Here is a 14,648-nt window from a genome sequence, read left to right as displayed (position 1 = left end):
CACCATTCCCGATCCCGCACATCCCGGGACTCGCTAACCCCGGGTCGGCAGGCGGGAGCGGGACCCCCGCGCCACGCCCCGCCCCTCCCGCCCCGTCCCACCAATGGGGGCACGCGGGGCCGCCGGCGGCGCCTCTGATTGGCCGCGGCCGCTGCATATATGATCGGCGCGGCGCGGCGGCCCCGCGGAGCGCGGCGGAGCCGGCGGCCGCGCTGAGGGCAGCGCTGAGGGCAGCGCTGAGGGCAGCGCTGAGGGCAGCGCTGAGGGCAGCGCTGAGGGCAGCGCGGGATGGCGGCGGCGCCGCCGGGGCCCGCCCGGCCGCCCGCACATGGCGCGGCCCGGGGGCGGCGGCGGGACAGCGCCCGGGGCCGCTGAGCCGGAGCGGGTCGGAGCGGGACGCCAAGGAGAGGCGGCCGGTGCCCCGCCGGCGCTGATTTGGAGCCTGGGGTGAGTCTGCGGGGTCGCGGGGTTTGAGCCGGCGTGGGGATCCCGCCGGTGCTGGCGTGGGGAAGGGGGGCTGCGGGGGAGCGGCGGCCCCGCAAGGGCGGGGATCGCGGGTACCGACGCCGGCTCGCTCGGTGACCTTGGTCAAGTTGTGTCTCCGCTCCGGGCTCGCTTCGCAGCCTCCCCGGCGAGCTCGGGTGTCGGGAAAGGGGCCGGGAGCCAGCCCGGCGCGGGGCCCGGCAGGTGACGGGCGGCTGCGAGCGGCCCGGTGGGACCGGGTGGCGGCGGGCTACCGGGATAAACGGGCTGCCCGGGGAGCTGGGACCTGCTGCTGTGCGCCGAGTGCGCTGCTCGGTGTGAGATGCCGGTGTGAGACACCCCGCGCCCGCGGGGACCGGGGGGATGCCCCCGCAAGTTAAAACGCCCATTTCTCCGATGGGCCCCCATCAATCAATAGCCCGTGGGGGAATCGCCCGTGCCCCGCACCGCAGGGCCCCGCACCGCCACCCGGAGCATCGGATCGAGCAGTGGGTGCGTGACCCGTCGGGAGATGTTTGCTCGCCTCGGGCGCCTACCCGGCACAGCTCCGGGAGCCCCGCGGTCCCCGCTGCCAGGCTCCCTTCCCTAAACACTCATCTTTCCAGTACGAAGCGAAACTCTGTGTCTTTACAGCGCTGGAGAGCATCAGCTCTCGGCGCAGCGATGCCCTGTCCCCTCCCCAGGGGACCCGCGAGTCGCTGCCCGGGAGCGGCGGTGGCGGGTCCCGGAGTGCCCCCGCCGTGCTCCCGGGGCCGGGCACTCTGAGCCTGGGCGCTGCGGGGCCGGGTGGGACCTGCCGGCAGATGTCAGTGTCCCCTCTCTGTCAGCCGCCAGGAGGGTCCCTGCCGGCCCCGGAGACGTTGCAATGAGGCCCCTGCACTTTTTCCGAAGCGGAGCTGTCTTTGGTGGCCGTTCGGTGACAGTTTGGAGACCCGGGGAGCTGGAAAGGGGAGTGGCCCCACTCTGACACCCCAGCGGAGGGCTCCCTCTCTGCCCAACACCAGCCACCCACCACCGTACTTATCCTGTGCTGCTAACGTTGAGCTACACTTGTGCATCGCTGTGCGTCCGTGACACTTGTCACTCGTGTGAAGGCAAGGCAGGGAAGGGAAGCAGTGTTCCTCACCTTGTACTGCCCCCAGCTCCTGCATGAGCATGGTACTGGGCTTGCAGGATCTGTCAGGAGGAAGGAGCCTTCTTCCCCAGCGAGGAGGCTGCAGGGCTGCTCTTTTTCCCTGGCCCCTTGTGCTCAGGGTTGCTCTTTTTCCCCATCCCCTCGTGTGCAGGTCTGCTCTTCTCTGGTCCCAAAGATCCATCTGCAGGGATATTTGGTCTGAGAGCTCAGTGCAAGGTGGGGAAGCCGCAGCTGCTGTTGCTATCACTGTGCTGGGGGAGGGAAATTGTGTTTTGCACGTTTATTTGCTTTATTTAAGAGGCTTTTTGCCTGTAGGTGTGAAAGTCTCGGGTGTGCAAAGCCAGAGGGCAGAACACATGGCACTGGTGCGACTCTGCACGCAGCTGCCATCTCCCCTGACAGCGGCCCAGGCTTCAACTCATTTGATGTCTTATGCAAATCCTCGGCTCCCTGAGTCCTGGGATTTTCTGCTATTTTCCTTTACTCTCATCTTCAAGTGTCTCGCTCTTGAGGATGTGAAGAAAAGCTAATAAAAGGAACCCAAGTCACTGAGTCCTACAGCTCTAACTGGTCTCATGAGCTGAGAGGAGGGCAGTGACTTAGAGTCCCTCGGCTATAGCGACTGAACGGGCTACAGAGGGTGGCTAGCGGGAGCCCAGCGAGAATCTGTTCACAGCCACGGCTGTGATCTTCAGCACCGAGGCTCCAATGTGGCTGTCCCCACGCTCGCCGCCTGGAGCCGTGTGGCCGAGGCCGGCTGCCAGGTGGCTGCCAGCACCCCGCCGTGCCCACTTTGCCAGTGATTACCGCGCTGCTGTCGCTCTGGCGGTGCCTGCTTCGCTCTCTTAATTACCCCGGCAGATCAATGAGGCCCTGGCGCTTCCTTGGGAGCGTGCGGATACGAGCCCGGCGCTGCAGCTCCTTGCAAGCCACAGTCGAGCCGGGGCAGGGGGCAGAGGAGACAGTGTAGGCAGGGCTGGCTGTAGGGAAGAGGTGTTCCACAAAGCCCTAGGCAAGACTGGCGGCTCCGGAGCAATGAGAGCATCCTGCTAAAATTGAGCCCTTTGGGATTGTCTGTCCTGAGGTGTGCAAGAGGTGGCCTGGGCGAATTCACAGATAGACATGGCTCAGCTGAGTCAATCCACTTCAGACGCTAAACTGCACTTAGCCTTTGCCCAGGCTCTTTTAAGTGGCCTTAATTTGATAAAGCTTTTCCATGTTTAATGAGAAGGTGACTCAGTTACTAGGTTTGATATTTGTTCCCACTAAAAGGCGTCCCCAGGGAGCTCGAGCCCCCTCCCCATCGCTCCTGCACAGGTGCACCTTTGCTCCCACTGCGCCCCAGGGACCAACCCCTGTGACTGGGCACATGCCACAGCTCTCCCACCAATGGTATCATGTACTACCATGGACACTGGGGTTTGCTTTGGCTCTGGGCTTCAGCTCAGCATGTACAGAGGAGGTTCCAGAGTCCATCTGGAATCTTCCTGTGCTTCCCAATGGCACCTGGCAAATACCACTGCCCCTCTCCCCAGTGCATGCTTCCCAGTTTCTGTATCTCGAGATCTGCTCCTGCAGCATGAAAGGGCACAAATCAATGTTAATGTCCCTAGCAATTAGCTAACATCTTAATTATCGAACTCAGCCTGATTAGCGGTGGAGCGCGTGGCTCTGGAGATGCCGTCGGCATGGAAGCGAGCGGGACCTCGGCGTAACTCTTGAGGTTATGCTCAGGGTGTTGCTGCTGTTGCTGTCTGCTCCAAGGGCAGCAGAGGGAGGCTTTTGCAGCTCACCTGAGCACCCCCATCCCCATCTCACGTCCCTCCTTCGGCCTCTCAAGCCATTTTGGATGAGGGCACCACTGCAGAAGTGACCCCACTGCCATCTCCAGGGTGGGGGAGTGCCTCTAGAAATTGCCACAAGCTCTTTGTAAGATGTAGCTCATGATGTGTGACAGTGTGGGCCATGCGTCAGCCATCACTGGAGGAGCACTGGGGTGTTCCTCCCTGGTTCCTGCCATGGGGACACAGTGGGCTGCAAGAAGCTCCAGAGGACTTGGCCCTGAAAGAGGTTGTGCAGGAAAATCTGCCAAAAATATTTGCTTTGGTACTCTTCTTCCATTGCTTTGTGGTTTTTATAGAAGGGGAAGAGGAGAAAAAAAAATTAGCAATCTGGAAGTTTTCCAACTTTTGTGATGCAAAACCCTAAATCAAAAGGAATAAGAAAAAAAGAGTTGTCAGATGCTTCTCATCAAATCTTCATTTTTTTGGATCAAGGAAAAGTGATTAGAAAGTTATTTCCAGCTCTAGTAGTAAGGTCAAGGGGGTTACTTGTTTTTAAGGAGCTTTACTCTCCCCAGCATCCCAGGAGGATCCCGGTGCGAGCGTGTGCAGGTGCACCCCAAAAAGCATTGCCCCAACCCCACAGAGCAGCAGTGCAGCCCTCCTTCCCCTCGGATCAGAGCCAGTTCCCCCCAGCTGTAGGGATAAGGACTATAGAGAGCTGTGGCAATATCTGCACATATTCATTTTCTGTAACTCCTGATCGATAGGAGGAAATAAATTATCCCAGCTGACAGTGGTGCAGGAAAGCTGCTCCGTGGGGATAAGCTGCTGCATAGCTCAGTGCAGCCCCCACACAGGCCTTCCTTGCCCGTTCCTGCCTGACTTGGGACTCCAGTTCCTGTTGGCAAGGATGATGGCGTGCGTCATCGCCCGTCCCCAAGCAGGAGCCTCCCTCGGAGGTGCCGGCACACGCGGTGTAAATAAGAGGGACGTGAGAATAAAAGCTCACTTAGCAAGGCTGGAAACTTTGCTTCATACCAGGAGGGAGTCTTCACTGATTTTGTACCAGTTTGCCCCGGCCAAGTGCTGGAAATATCAAATCCTATTTTTATTGCTCTGTAGTAAAACATGGAGTAGCCACAGGGAAACATGCCATGCTCAGCCTTGAATCTCAGAACGAGCTCCCCAGGGAAGGCGTCAGAGCAGGCTGAGATGGTTTCTAGCTGGTCTAGGGACCACAGCCTAAGACAAAAGGTGGCCAAAGTGGGCTTACCCATAATATCCATCCCCATGATGGTGAGCCAGAGGTTTGCTGCCTTAGCTGTGGTGGGAGAGGGGATTTGGAGGGGAAGGACAGTATGGGGAGCCCCTCCTGGTGAAGAGCACATGGAGATGCCCCCCAGAGTGGTAATGGCAAGGGGCTGCTTAGTGGTGATGGGAAGCATTTAACGTCTAGGATGGTTTGATGGAAAACACAGTGCTCTGCCTGGTGTGTCCCACCCCAAAAAAATCCCCTCTGTACTTTGAATCAAAGGAAGGATACTCCCGTGTCTTCCTGATTTACACCAGGAAAGCCACAGGGAGGGTGCTGCAAAACCATCCCTACCAGTCTGTGGTGGTGTGAAGCAGTGATGGATGAGGCCAATGTCCATGGCCCTTGTGGAAAGCATCTCCTTTAACCACTTAAAATCCCCTTGAACATTGCCTGTGAGACCCAGGCTGTTACAGACCTGTGTGGAGGGAGGGAAGAGAGGGACACAGCCAGGGAGCAGCCCCTGCCCAGCCCCACCTTAGCTAGAGGTGGGTCAGGAGCCACTTAAAACCCATGGATGGTGATGGGGGACGAGGAGATAGGGTGTGCCAAGCCTGTTTGTGAGGCAACAGGCAGAGTCCCAGTGCACCAGATATTTAAACAAGGTGTTTTGCTGTCACAGCCATATTTAATGCTACAAGCAGTGTGTTTCCATGGGCAGGGTTTAGAAAGATGCTGTTCAAGGATGCTTTACCCTCCCTCAGCTTCTCAGCTGAGATCCAGAGTGTTGCTTTCCTTCTTGCTGTGTGGGAAAGGGATCAAATCACTGAGGGTTTAGCCTATGGTCAGTACCTAAACCATCCATGAGGTTTACTGCCAGACCCTGGCTCCCACCATTCTCTCCTGGACACAGCAGCTGGTCCTGGGTCAGCACAGCAGCAGGACCCATGACTGCAGGCAGCATGGACCTGGGGGGCTTTAATCTTGAGCTCTGAGGATCCCTTTGGTCCCCAGGCCATATCAATTTTTAATTGTACCACAGATATTCCTGGGGAGGGGAGCAAAGTGCAGGTCTGCTTCAGGCTGAGACTGCATCCCATCTGCCTGCTTCCCCTCAGCCCAGCTTTGGTTGCAGGCAGGGAGGATTAGGGGGCAGCCAAATGCCTCGGCTGCTCAGCCACAACCCACACATGGCAGCACACAAGCAGCTCCGTGGGCCTCTGGCATCGAGTCCTGCCATGTTTTTGGGTGACAGATGCCCCCTCCAGCACTTGGGGCACAGAGTGAGGAAAGCAGCCTGGCAGTGCCTGCCCCCCACCCCAGCATGGGACAGGTTTGGGCCAGGATTTGGTCACATGGTGGCTTGTGGGGGACTCCATGTGCCAGGGGCAGGAGGCAGTCACTGGGCTGTCATGTGGCTGCCTGCCAGGCTGGGAAAAACCAGGGTGACACGTGAAAAAGAGTGTGGGGGAACAGAAACCCTGCCTGCTGCTCCTGCCCTGGCACCCCAACCTGGTGATGCGAAAGTCTCAGCTTTTGTTTGAAATTCACAGGGCCCCAGCCTCAAGGGCTGAGCAAGAAGCTGAGAAAGTGTAATCAAAGGGCACCCTTAAGGGTTTAAAAATAGAAGAGAGGGAGAAAAAAAATCGAAAAAAACATATTATTACATGTTAAAGCATGATGATTCATCCAGCAAAGCCCTGTTTGGGAGAATGCAGGGCTGGTGTGAGCTCAGCAGGGATGGGCATTTGGGCTCCAGCTGCCTTCCTGGAACAAAAACCATCTTCCCTGGCAGTACTGCAGCAATGGGGTCCCTGGTTTGAGGCAAACAGCTGTTGTTGCCTCACAGCATACCTGGCCTTGGCCAGACCTTGCAGATCCCCATCTCCCACTTTCACTGGCAAATTCAGGCTCTGGCCTTGTGCTTGCTGCTGCCAGAAAAGCTCCATCTTTGCACTCAAAACACTACTTCCATCAGCCTAGCCAACCTTGGAGTGGGCATCCATCCATCCATCCATCCATCCATCCATCCATCCATCCATCCATCCCTCCATCCATCCACTAGCAGGACACAAAGAATGAGTCTAACATCAACCACACATAATCCAGTCCATACTTGGAGAAGCTCATTTTCCCAGTTTCCCATGATTATAGCTTTTAGCCCCACCTGAAATGAGCTGACATGCATCCCCACAATGCAGGCTGCAGGGCAGCCCACAGCAGCAAGCTCGGCTTGACAGACTGATGTACAGCAGAGAAAAACATAAAGAAAAAGCCAGAAATTCCTCAAACAGCCATCAGCCAGGAATTCATTTAACTTCAGCAGCACCCAGCACCCCCAGCGCCATGAACTCTTCTGTCCTGTGGCGTGGCCGGTCCACGCCTGACGCGTGCTCTCCCTGGAGCGCAGCTTTCCCTCCGTCAGCATTCCAGAGCTTGCTCCTGGTTTCTGTCCATGCCGCCGTCCTCACGGCCTTCCCCGCTTGGCGTTGCAGGACGGGGCTGTCCCGGAGCATTGCGGCGGGGTGAGAGAATGAAGAAGCCGGCCGGGCGGCAGCAGGATGGGGCGGCAGGACCTCCCACGTGCTGACGGGCCCCTGCCCATGCTGCCGTGGCCGCTGGCCCTGCTGGCCCTGAGCGCCTGCTGCCGCTGGGGAGCGGCCGGCGGGGCGGGCAGCGCCGTGCCCCAGGGCCATGCAGCCCCCGCGACGCCCTCCTCTTCCTCCTCATCCTCCTCTCCCTCTGCCCGGGCGCCCCTCGACTGGCTCCTCACCGACCGGGGACCCTTCTACCGAGCTCAGGAGTACGTGGACTTCATGGAGCGCTACCGGCAGGGTTTCACCACCAGGTACAGGATCTACAGGTGAGAGGCTGTGAGGGGCTCTGGGGTGGGGGGCTGTGCGGGCATGGCAAAGTGGAGGCAGATCTTCTTCAATCCAGACCCCCGTGTGTGGCAGGAGGCTGTCCATTGGGACATTGGTGGGTGGATGTGAGATGCTGCTTTTCCAGGGAATGTAATAGCAGCCCCTCCCAGGATGCTCATGGTGTGGCCAGGCTGGGCTCCAGGCAGGATTTGCCCTAAGATGGGAAGGATTTGGTGCACAGGTTAAGATGGAATCAGCCCTAATGGCAGGAGGCACAGAGCGCACCGGGCTGGATGGGTCTCATGTGTACTCCAGTCCCTTTGGATATCCTCCACCTACCAATCTCCTGCCCTGAGATGGAAACTGGGGACAGCAGAAGGGGCGATGTGCACTTGGTGTCCACCTTCCAGGCCCTTTGGGCAAAGATGATCTTTTGTCCTTTTTCTGTGCACGAAGATGTCTCTGTGCCAAATGACTGAACCTGCCTAGACTGGTAGTCCTCTGGGGCTGGGATTCTGCTGGGGCTCAAGAAAAGCCACCCTGACTGACCCCGTGGCATGTCCCCAGTGCCATCAGCCCATGGACTACTATGGGATGCTATATACATGGGGGCCAAGGCTGGAGGGGGCTTCTTGCCAGCGGAGAACCAGGTTTGGCAGCAGTGGGGTCCATTCACCACAGCAAAGGACCACCCTGTGACAGCCTCTGTGGGAAACCCACTCTATTCCACCACCCCCTGGACCTAACTGGGGCTGTTACCTCTGGCTAATGAGCCCTTTTCCCTTCCACTCCCCACTGGTGCTGAGCCCTGGGGGCTTCCAGCAGCAAAGTAAAGCCTGACCACGGCCTCTTGGGAGTGCTGACGTGGGTGCCAGGATTGCAGCCCTGTTATGCAGCCCAGCACCCCAGGGAGCTCCTCTCCTCTTTCCTGTGTGCTGACGCTGCTGTGCCGAGGGACCTGCGTCCTCCAGGGATGCTGCTGGTGACGGTAGTGGGACAGGAAGGAGCAGCCAGAGGGACAGCAGCTGGCTCACACCTCCCCAGAGGCAGAGAACCTGCTATCAGCCTTCAGGCTTGTTTGCCTCTGGGATGGACGTGGGGATTGGCACCCCAGCCCCGAGGGAAAGTGTGTGTGCAAGGGGAGAGGCAGCATCGCCCCTGCCTCATCCTCAGCTCTGCTACTGGACCCTGCATCCCATCTTCTGGGCCCAAAAGTCGTGGTGGGAGGCAACCTGTCATCTGCCAAGCCCAGCAGCTGCTGCTTTGCACCCATCCACTGCTCCCTCCCTCTCCCTCTTTTCCCAGCCAGCCCTGGTAAATCTGTCTGAAAGGCACTGCCTGGTTTTAATTAGAGCAAAATGCCAAAGATTAGGCTGAAATTTGCTGCCGGTTGTTTATGAGGCTGTGGGGTTTTGGAGGCAGTGACAGGCTGGGTGGCACATTCACAGCATCTGGGGCTCTGAGGGGACCCACCACCTCCAGCTTGCCACAAAATGCTGCTGATATTTAAAACCATGATACCCCCAGATGCTGGATTTTCACTTGGACCCGTAGGCATAGGGCTGGAGGAGGGATGAGAGGCAACCAGCCCAAAGGGCTGGAAAAGGGTCTAGCCCTGCCCCGGGCTGTGATTAATGCCTTCCGGAGGTGCCGGCTTAGTCAATATCGGGCATCTCTGCTGCTTGTAGCTCTTTATCACCATCAATGGCTTAGGGAGGGATGGTGCTTTTGTCCTGGCTGGATCCATAGCTGGCAGGAGGTCCTTCACTTCCCGGGGGAGGTCAGGATGATTCTAACCAGAGTTTTCTACCTGTCCTGAGCTGGAAATTGGGGACATAAGGAAGGAGAGCATGCATGTGCCATGGCCAGACCCATTTCACACCCCCTCCCCACTGCTGCTGTCCTCCCACAGAGAGTTTGCCCGTTGGAAGGTGAATAATTTGGCCTTGGAGAGGAAAGATTTCTTCAGCCTTCCACTTCCCCTGGCCCCTGAATTCATCCGCAACATCCGACTGCTGGGGCGTCGGCCCAGCCCGCAGCAGATCACCGACAGCCTCATCAAAAAGTATGGGACACACTTCCTGCTGGCTGCCACGCTGGGAGGTGAGTGCTGGGGCGCTCAGTCCTGTTCACCCCCCTCGCACAAGGACTGTGCAAAGGAGGGAGAGTGGGGAAAGAAAGACTGTGCAAAGGAGGGAGTGTCACTGCAGGAGGAACACGGCCAAGAAGGGGGAATGGGGGGAGCCCAGCAGCCTTCCAAAAGTATTGTGTGTCCCCCCAGGAGAGGAGTCCCTGACCATTTTTGTGGACAAGCGCAAGCTGAGCCGGAGGGCAGAGCCCGCGGCGGGGGCTGGGAACAGCTCGGGGGTCTCGCTGGAGACCCTGCACCAGCTGGCAGCCTCCTACTTCATCGACCGGGAGAGCACCCTGCGCCGGCTGCACCACATCCAGATCGCCACGGCCGCCATCAAGGTAGGCGAGGGGCGAGGGGGGCCAGCGCCGGGACACAGCAGCCCCAGCCTCACCGCGGCCCCTCGCAGCTGGCCAGACCTAAAACAGCATCACCCAGCGAGGAGAGAGCAGGGAAAGTTAACACGTTCCCATTATTTATGGGAAATTGGGCACGCTAATAAAGGCATATTTTTCAGGGGGCTGCCGCCTGTCAAGGAGCTAATTAGCAGATAATTAGTTCTCCTCTCCGACCATCGCCCTGCTATGAGGAGTGGGGCTTGGCCAGCGGGTCAGGGATTATCTGCAGCATTCTCAGTGGGGTAGGGTACCCTGTGTCCCCTCCTGTATCCATGACCGCCTCCGTGTCCCCACCTTAGGTGACAGAAACGCGGACAGGGCCACTCGGCTGCAGCAACTATGACAACCTGGACTCAGTGAGCTCTGTCCTGGTGCAGAGCCCTGAGAACAAAGTGCAGCTCCAAGGTAGGACTGGGCTCGTGGGGATGTGGGGGCGGACAAGTGCTACCATGGGATGCTTGTGGGTGCACGGGGGGTTGCCGGGGAGGATGCTGGCATGAGATGCTGCTTCTAATTTCAGGGCTGGGGAGGAGAGAGGAGGAAAATAATGAAAGCTGGGCAGGATGAGGTTGTTGCTTGTCTGCCAAGAGGAGCCAAGATCGATGCAGAGCCCAGACAAGCGGCTCCACAGCAAATTGATATGATAATCATGTGAGGGAGGGAGCCCTGGAGGGGGGAGGCTCGTGCCCTCCTCGCCCAGGTGATGTTTGAGGGGCTCCGTGCGTGCCCTGATGCTCTCGGGGCTGCTCCTTCCGCAGGGCTGCAGACGGTGCTCCCCTCCTACCTGCGGGAGAGATTCGTGGCGGCCGCCCTCAGCTACATCGCCTGCGGCTCTGCCGGGGAGCTGGTGTGCCGCCGGAGCGACTGCCGCTGCCAGTGTCAGCCCGCCTTCCCCCGCTGCAACTGCCCCGAGGCCGACATCCAGGCGCTGGAGAGCAGCCTGGCCCAGCTCGGGCGAGCCTGGGAGAGCCACCACAGCCAGTTTGAGGAGTCAGGTGAGGCTGGGGAGACCCCACCAAGCATCTCCTTCCCCTTGCAAGCAGCCCAGGCTGGGTGCTGGCTCTCCAGGGCGGTCTTCTCACCACGAAGAGCTCAGAGCTCGGGTGGAGGGAGATTGCTTTCAGCGCCACCTTCACCGCCTGCTCTCCAGAGCCCACTGACGCCATCTCCTTCTCCCCACAGAGGAGTTTCAGGCCCTGGTGAAAAGACTCCCCACAGACCGTTTCCTGAACAGGACAGCCATCTCCCACTTCTGGACCATGGATCTGGATGTTCAGCATCGCTACCAACAGCTGGGCACCAGCCTGAAGCTGCTCTCCAGAAAAAGCTACCGACTCATCCGGCGGCTCTTCAACCTCAGCAAACGCTGCCACCGCCAACCTCGCTTCAAGCTGCCGAAGGAGAGGTAGGGTGCCATGGCAGCCCTTGCTGGGGACACTGCCCCATGCCCCAAGGGTGGCTCACAGCCAGGGGCTACCTCCCTGGGGCTGCAACTGGAGAAGTTCCTACCTAGGAGGGGGTGAGCAGGAGTGGCTGTGCCAGCTTGGAATGTGGCCCTGAGAGATCAGGTCCAAACTTGAAGGTGAAAAATGGGGCTTGGTTCATTGGGGGGCCACCAGCAGAGCAGAAAATAAACACGAGGTGGGCAGCTCTTCCATCCTTAGGGAAAGTCAGTCGCATCCCAAAAGGTGTCATCTAAGCCTCTGTTGTGTGTTTCCTGTGCACCAGGTCCCTCCCTTACTGGTGGAGCCGCGCACAGTCGCTCCTGTACTGCAGCGAGACCACCGTGCCTGGGACCTTCCTGGAAGAAAGCCACAGCTGTACCTGTCCCTCCGAGCAGCCCTCCTGCCAGGGGTCCATACCGTGTGCCTTGGGCGAGGGGCCAGCCTGTGCCAGCTGTGACCAGGACAACAGCACCCGCTGCGGGACCTGCAACCACGGCTACGTGCTCACCCAGGGCTTCTGCCGCCCCGAGGTGGCTGACTCACTGGAGCACTACCTGGGGCTGGAGACCGACCTGCAGGACTTGGAGCTCAAGTACCTCCTGCAGAAACGGGACAGCCGCATCGAGGTGCACTCCATCTTCATCAGCAACGACATGCGCCTGGGGAGCTGGTTCGACCCCTCCTGGAGGAAGCGCATGCTCTTGACCCTGAAGAGCAACAAGTACAAGCCCGGGCTGGTTCACGTCATGTTGGCCCTCTCTCTGCAGATCTGCCTCACCAAGAACAGCACCCTGGAGCCCGTCATGGCCATCTATGTTAACCCCTTTGGGGGAAGCCACTCAGAGAGCTGGTTCATGCCTGTCAATGAGGGCAGCTTCCCAGACTGGGAAAGGACTACTGTAGATGCCTCTGCCCAGTGCCAAAACTGGACGATCACCTTGGGCAACAAGTGGAAGACCTTCTTTGAAACGGTCCACGTCTACTTGCGGAGCCGCATCAAGTCTCTGGATGACAGCTCCAATGAGACAATCTACTATGAACCCTTGGAGATGTCAGATCCCTCCAAGAACCTGGGCTACATGAAAATCAACAGCTTGCAAGTCTTTGGCTACAGCCTGCCCTTTGAGCCGGACGCTATCCGTGACCTGATCCTCCAGCTGGACTACCCCTACACCCAGGGCTCCCAGGACTCAGCCATGCTCCAGCTGCTGGAGATCAGGGACCGGGTGAACAGGCTCTCACCCCCTGGCAAAATCCGCCTCGACCTCTTCACTTGCTTGCTCCGGCACCGGCTCAAGCTGGCCAACAACGAGGTGGCGAGGATCCAGTCCTCCTTGAGAGCCTTCAACGCCAAGCTGCCCAACGCGCTGGAGCAGGAGACGGGCAAGCTGTGCAGCTAACGGCCGGGAGCGCTCAGACCTCGGTGCCACGGGGCTGGGAGGAAAGACTTCCTGGGGAGGAGAGAGAAAGAACCACCCTAAAAATTTAAATCAAGGCCTTACCTTAGTGCCAACTGCGTGCTTCCATGGTACACCCAGCGACTGGCCAAAGAGACACAGGGCTCAAGCGGATGGAGGATGCCAGTGGGACTAAGGAGGAGGGATAGCTCATGCAGTGCAGACTGGCTCCGAGTGCGGGGACAATGCCACTGTGGCCAACACGGAGGTGGCTGGGGAGGTGTGCCAATGGCCCAGGGGGGTGTGGCTTGGCCAGAAGCTGCTGCTGGTCCCGCCAGAGCAGGTGCTTAACCCACCGTAAGGATCCCCCAGTGGCGGCCTCCTCGCCACCCCAACTTTTGTAGTCTTTTTAAGAGGTTTCTACTGGCAGCTTTGCCTTTGCATCCCCCATGATCCATCCTGCAGCCGTACCCTCGCACACGGTGCTGGTGGGGGTCCACAGCACAGGCCCTGGAGACCCAGCAGGTCTCCCTGGGGCCTCTCCACGAGCACCTCGTGTCTGCTGCGGTGCCGAGGCACCGTCTCACCCCTTGCCTGGGAAGGACCTGGCACCTGCGCCGGGGACACTGCCATCACCGACACCGGCGGAGACCTCTGGGCAATGGTTCCCTACAGAACAAAAAAAACCAACAAAAAAAAAAACCCTAATGCAAAAGAAAGAAAATGTTTTATTTATGTATTTATTTATTTGGTTTGTTTGGGGCAGGTTTTTTTAAGCCTATTCATTTGGGGAGTGTCATTTCTTGTCAGTGGCTCCAGCCAAGAGACATCTTAGTAAAATGTATCTGTTTAATATATTTTTTAAAAAATGCCTTTTTTGAGCAAAAGAGCAACCAAAACCAACTGAGATTAAAAAAAAAAAAAAAGAAAGAAAAGAACAGAACAGTTACTGTCATCCCTAGCCCTGGCTTTTCCCGTGCTGTGTGGCTCCCCTCCCTCCCTCCCTCCTTCCCGGTGCTGCTGCCGCTGCTGTACTGGGTGCCTGAGTGGAATATCAAGCAGTGGAGCTGCCCGGCTGTCAGATGGGAATGCCGGGTACCCAGACAAGCAGAGCTCACTGCTCCAATGCCTGCCCTCATTCCTTGGCCAAGGATGAGGCAGAGAGAGGAAGGAGCTGACTCTCTGACCGCAGGGATCCCCAAGGGAGGGCGTGCAGACAGAGGGGATGGTGCAGGGAAAGGAGAGGGGTGGGAAAAGTGTATCAGTGTGCAGATCTGAGGCTGCTTTCTAATCCTCCACAGCTGGCAAAACTTGTCTGCTTGGATGCTGCAAAGGCGGTGGAAACCCAAACTCATCCATCCTGCTTCTGTCACCCACCTCTCCTCCATCCTTGGGCTAGGCAGATAAAGAGATAAGCAGGAGGAAAATAACACCAGGAGAGATAAAGAGACAGACAAGAGGAAAATAAAACGGGGATAGATAAACCATACTTGCTATTTATATTCCCTGTCTAATCTATCAATCCATCAGGCTGGCTATTGTGGTTATAGCAGCCCTCAATCTGTCACCTAGACTTCTATTTTCCACACATCTGTCTTCCTTTGCCCACCTCTCCTCTCTTCCTCCCAGTCCTAAAGGGGAAAAAAAATCAGGCAATTAAACACACCAGGAGGAAATGAAAAATCAAAGCCATCTTCTGGGCTCCCCAAAAAGCTGGCAGACACCAGCCTGGGGATGGGGAGGGCATAGGCATGAAGTC

The 14,648-nt window shown here is 58.1% G+C and overlaps 1 protein-coding gene across 2 annotated transcripts; it reads left to right on the top strand.

The window, feature by feature from the left end:
• The first annotated feature begins 271 nt into the window (after positions 1–271).
• On the top strand, positions 272–13,827 carry BRINP2 (BMP/retinoic acid inducible neural specific 2). 2 transcript variants are annotated; one of them, XM_068199446.1, is made up of 8 exons: positions 272–447; positions 7,150–7,502; positions 9,431–9,621; positions 9,800–9,990; positions 10,347–10,452; positions 10,806–11,042; positions 11,230–11,452; positions 11,776–13,827. In XM_068199446.1, the coding sequence occupies exons 2-8, from the start codon at positions 7,216–7,218 to the stop codon at positions 12,890–12,892; spliced, it is 2,352 nt and encodes a 783-aa protein (XP_068055547.1). In that variant the 5' UTR covers positions 272–447; positions 7,150–7,215; the 3' UTR covers positions 12,893–13,827. The 2 variants fall into 2 exon arrangements, with proteins under 2 accessions (XP_068055547.1, XP_068055546.1); XM_068199445.1 differs by having other exon boundaries at positions 7,150–7,517.
• The last annotated feature ends 821 nt before the right edge of the window (positions 13,828–14,648 follow it).

The sequence above is a fragment of the Anomalospiza imberbis genome, chromosome 9 (genome assembly GCF_031753505.1).
Source record: "Anomalospiza imberbis isolate Cuckoo-Finch-1a 21T00152 chromosome 9, ASM3175350v1, whole genome shotgun sequence".
Lineage (NCBI taxonomy): Eukaryota > Metazoa > Chordata > Aves > Passeriformes > Viduidae > Anomalospiza > Anomalospiza imberbis.
This window is presented reverse-complemented; position numbering and strand designations above follow the sequence as displayed.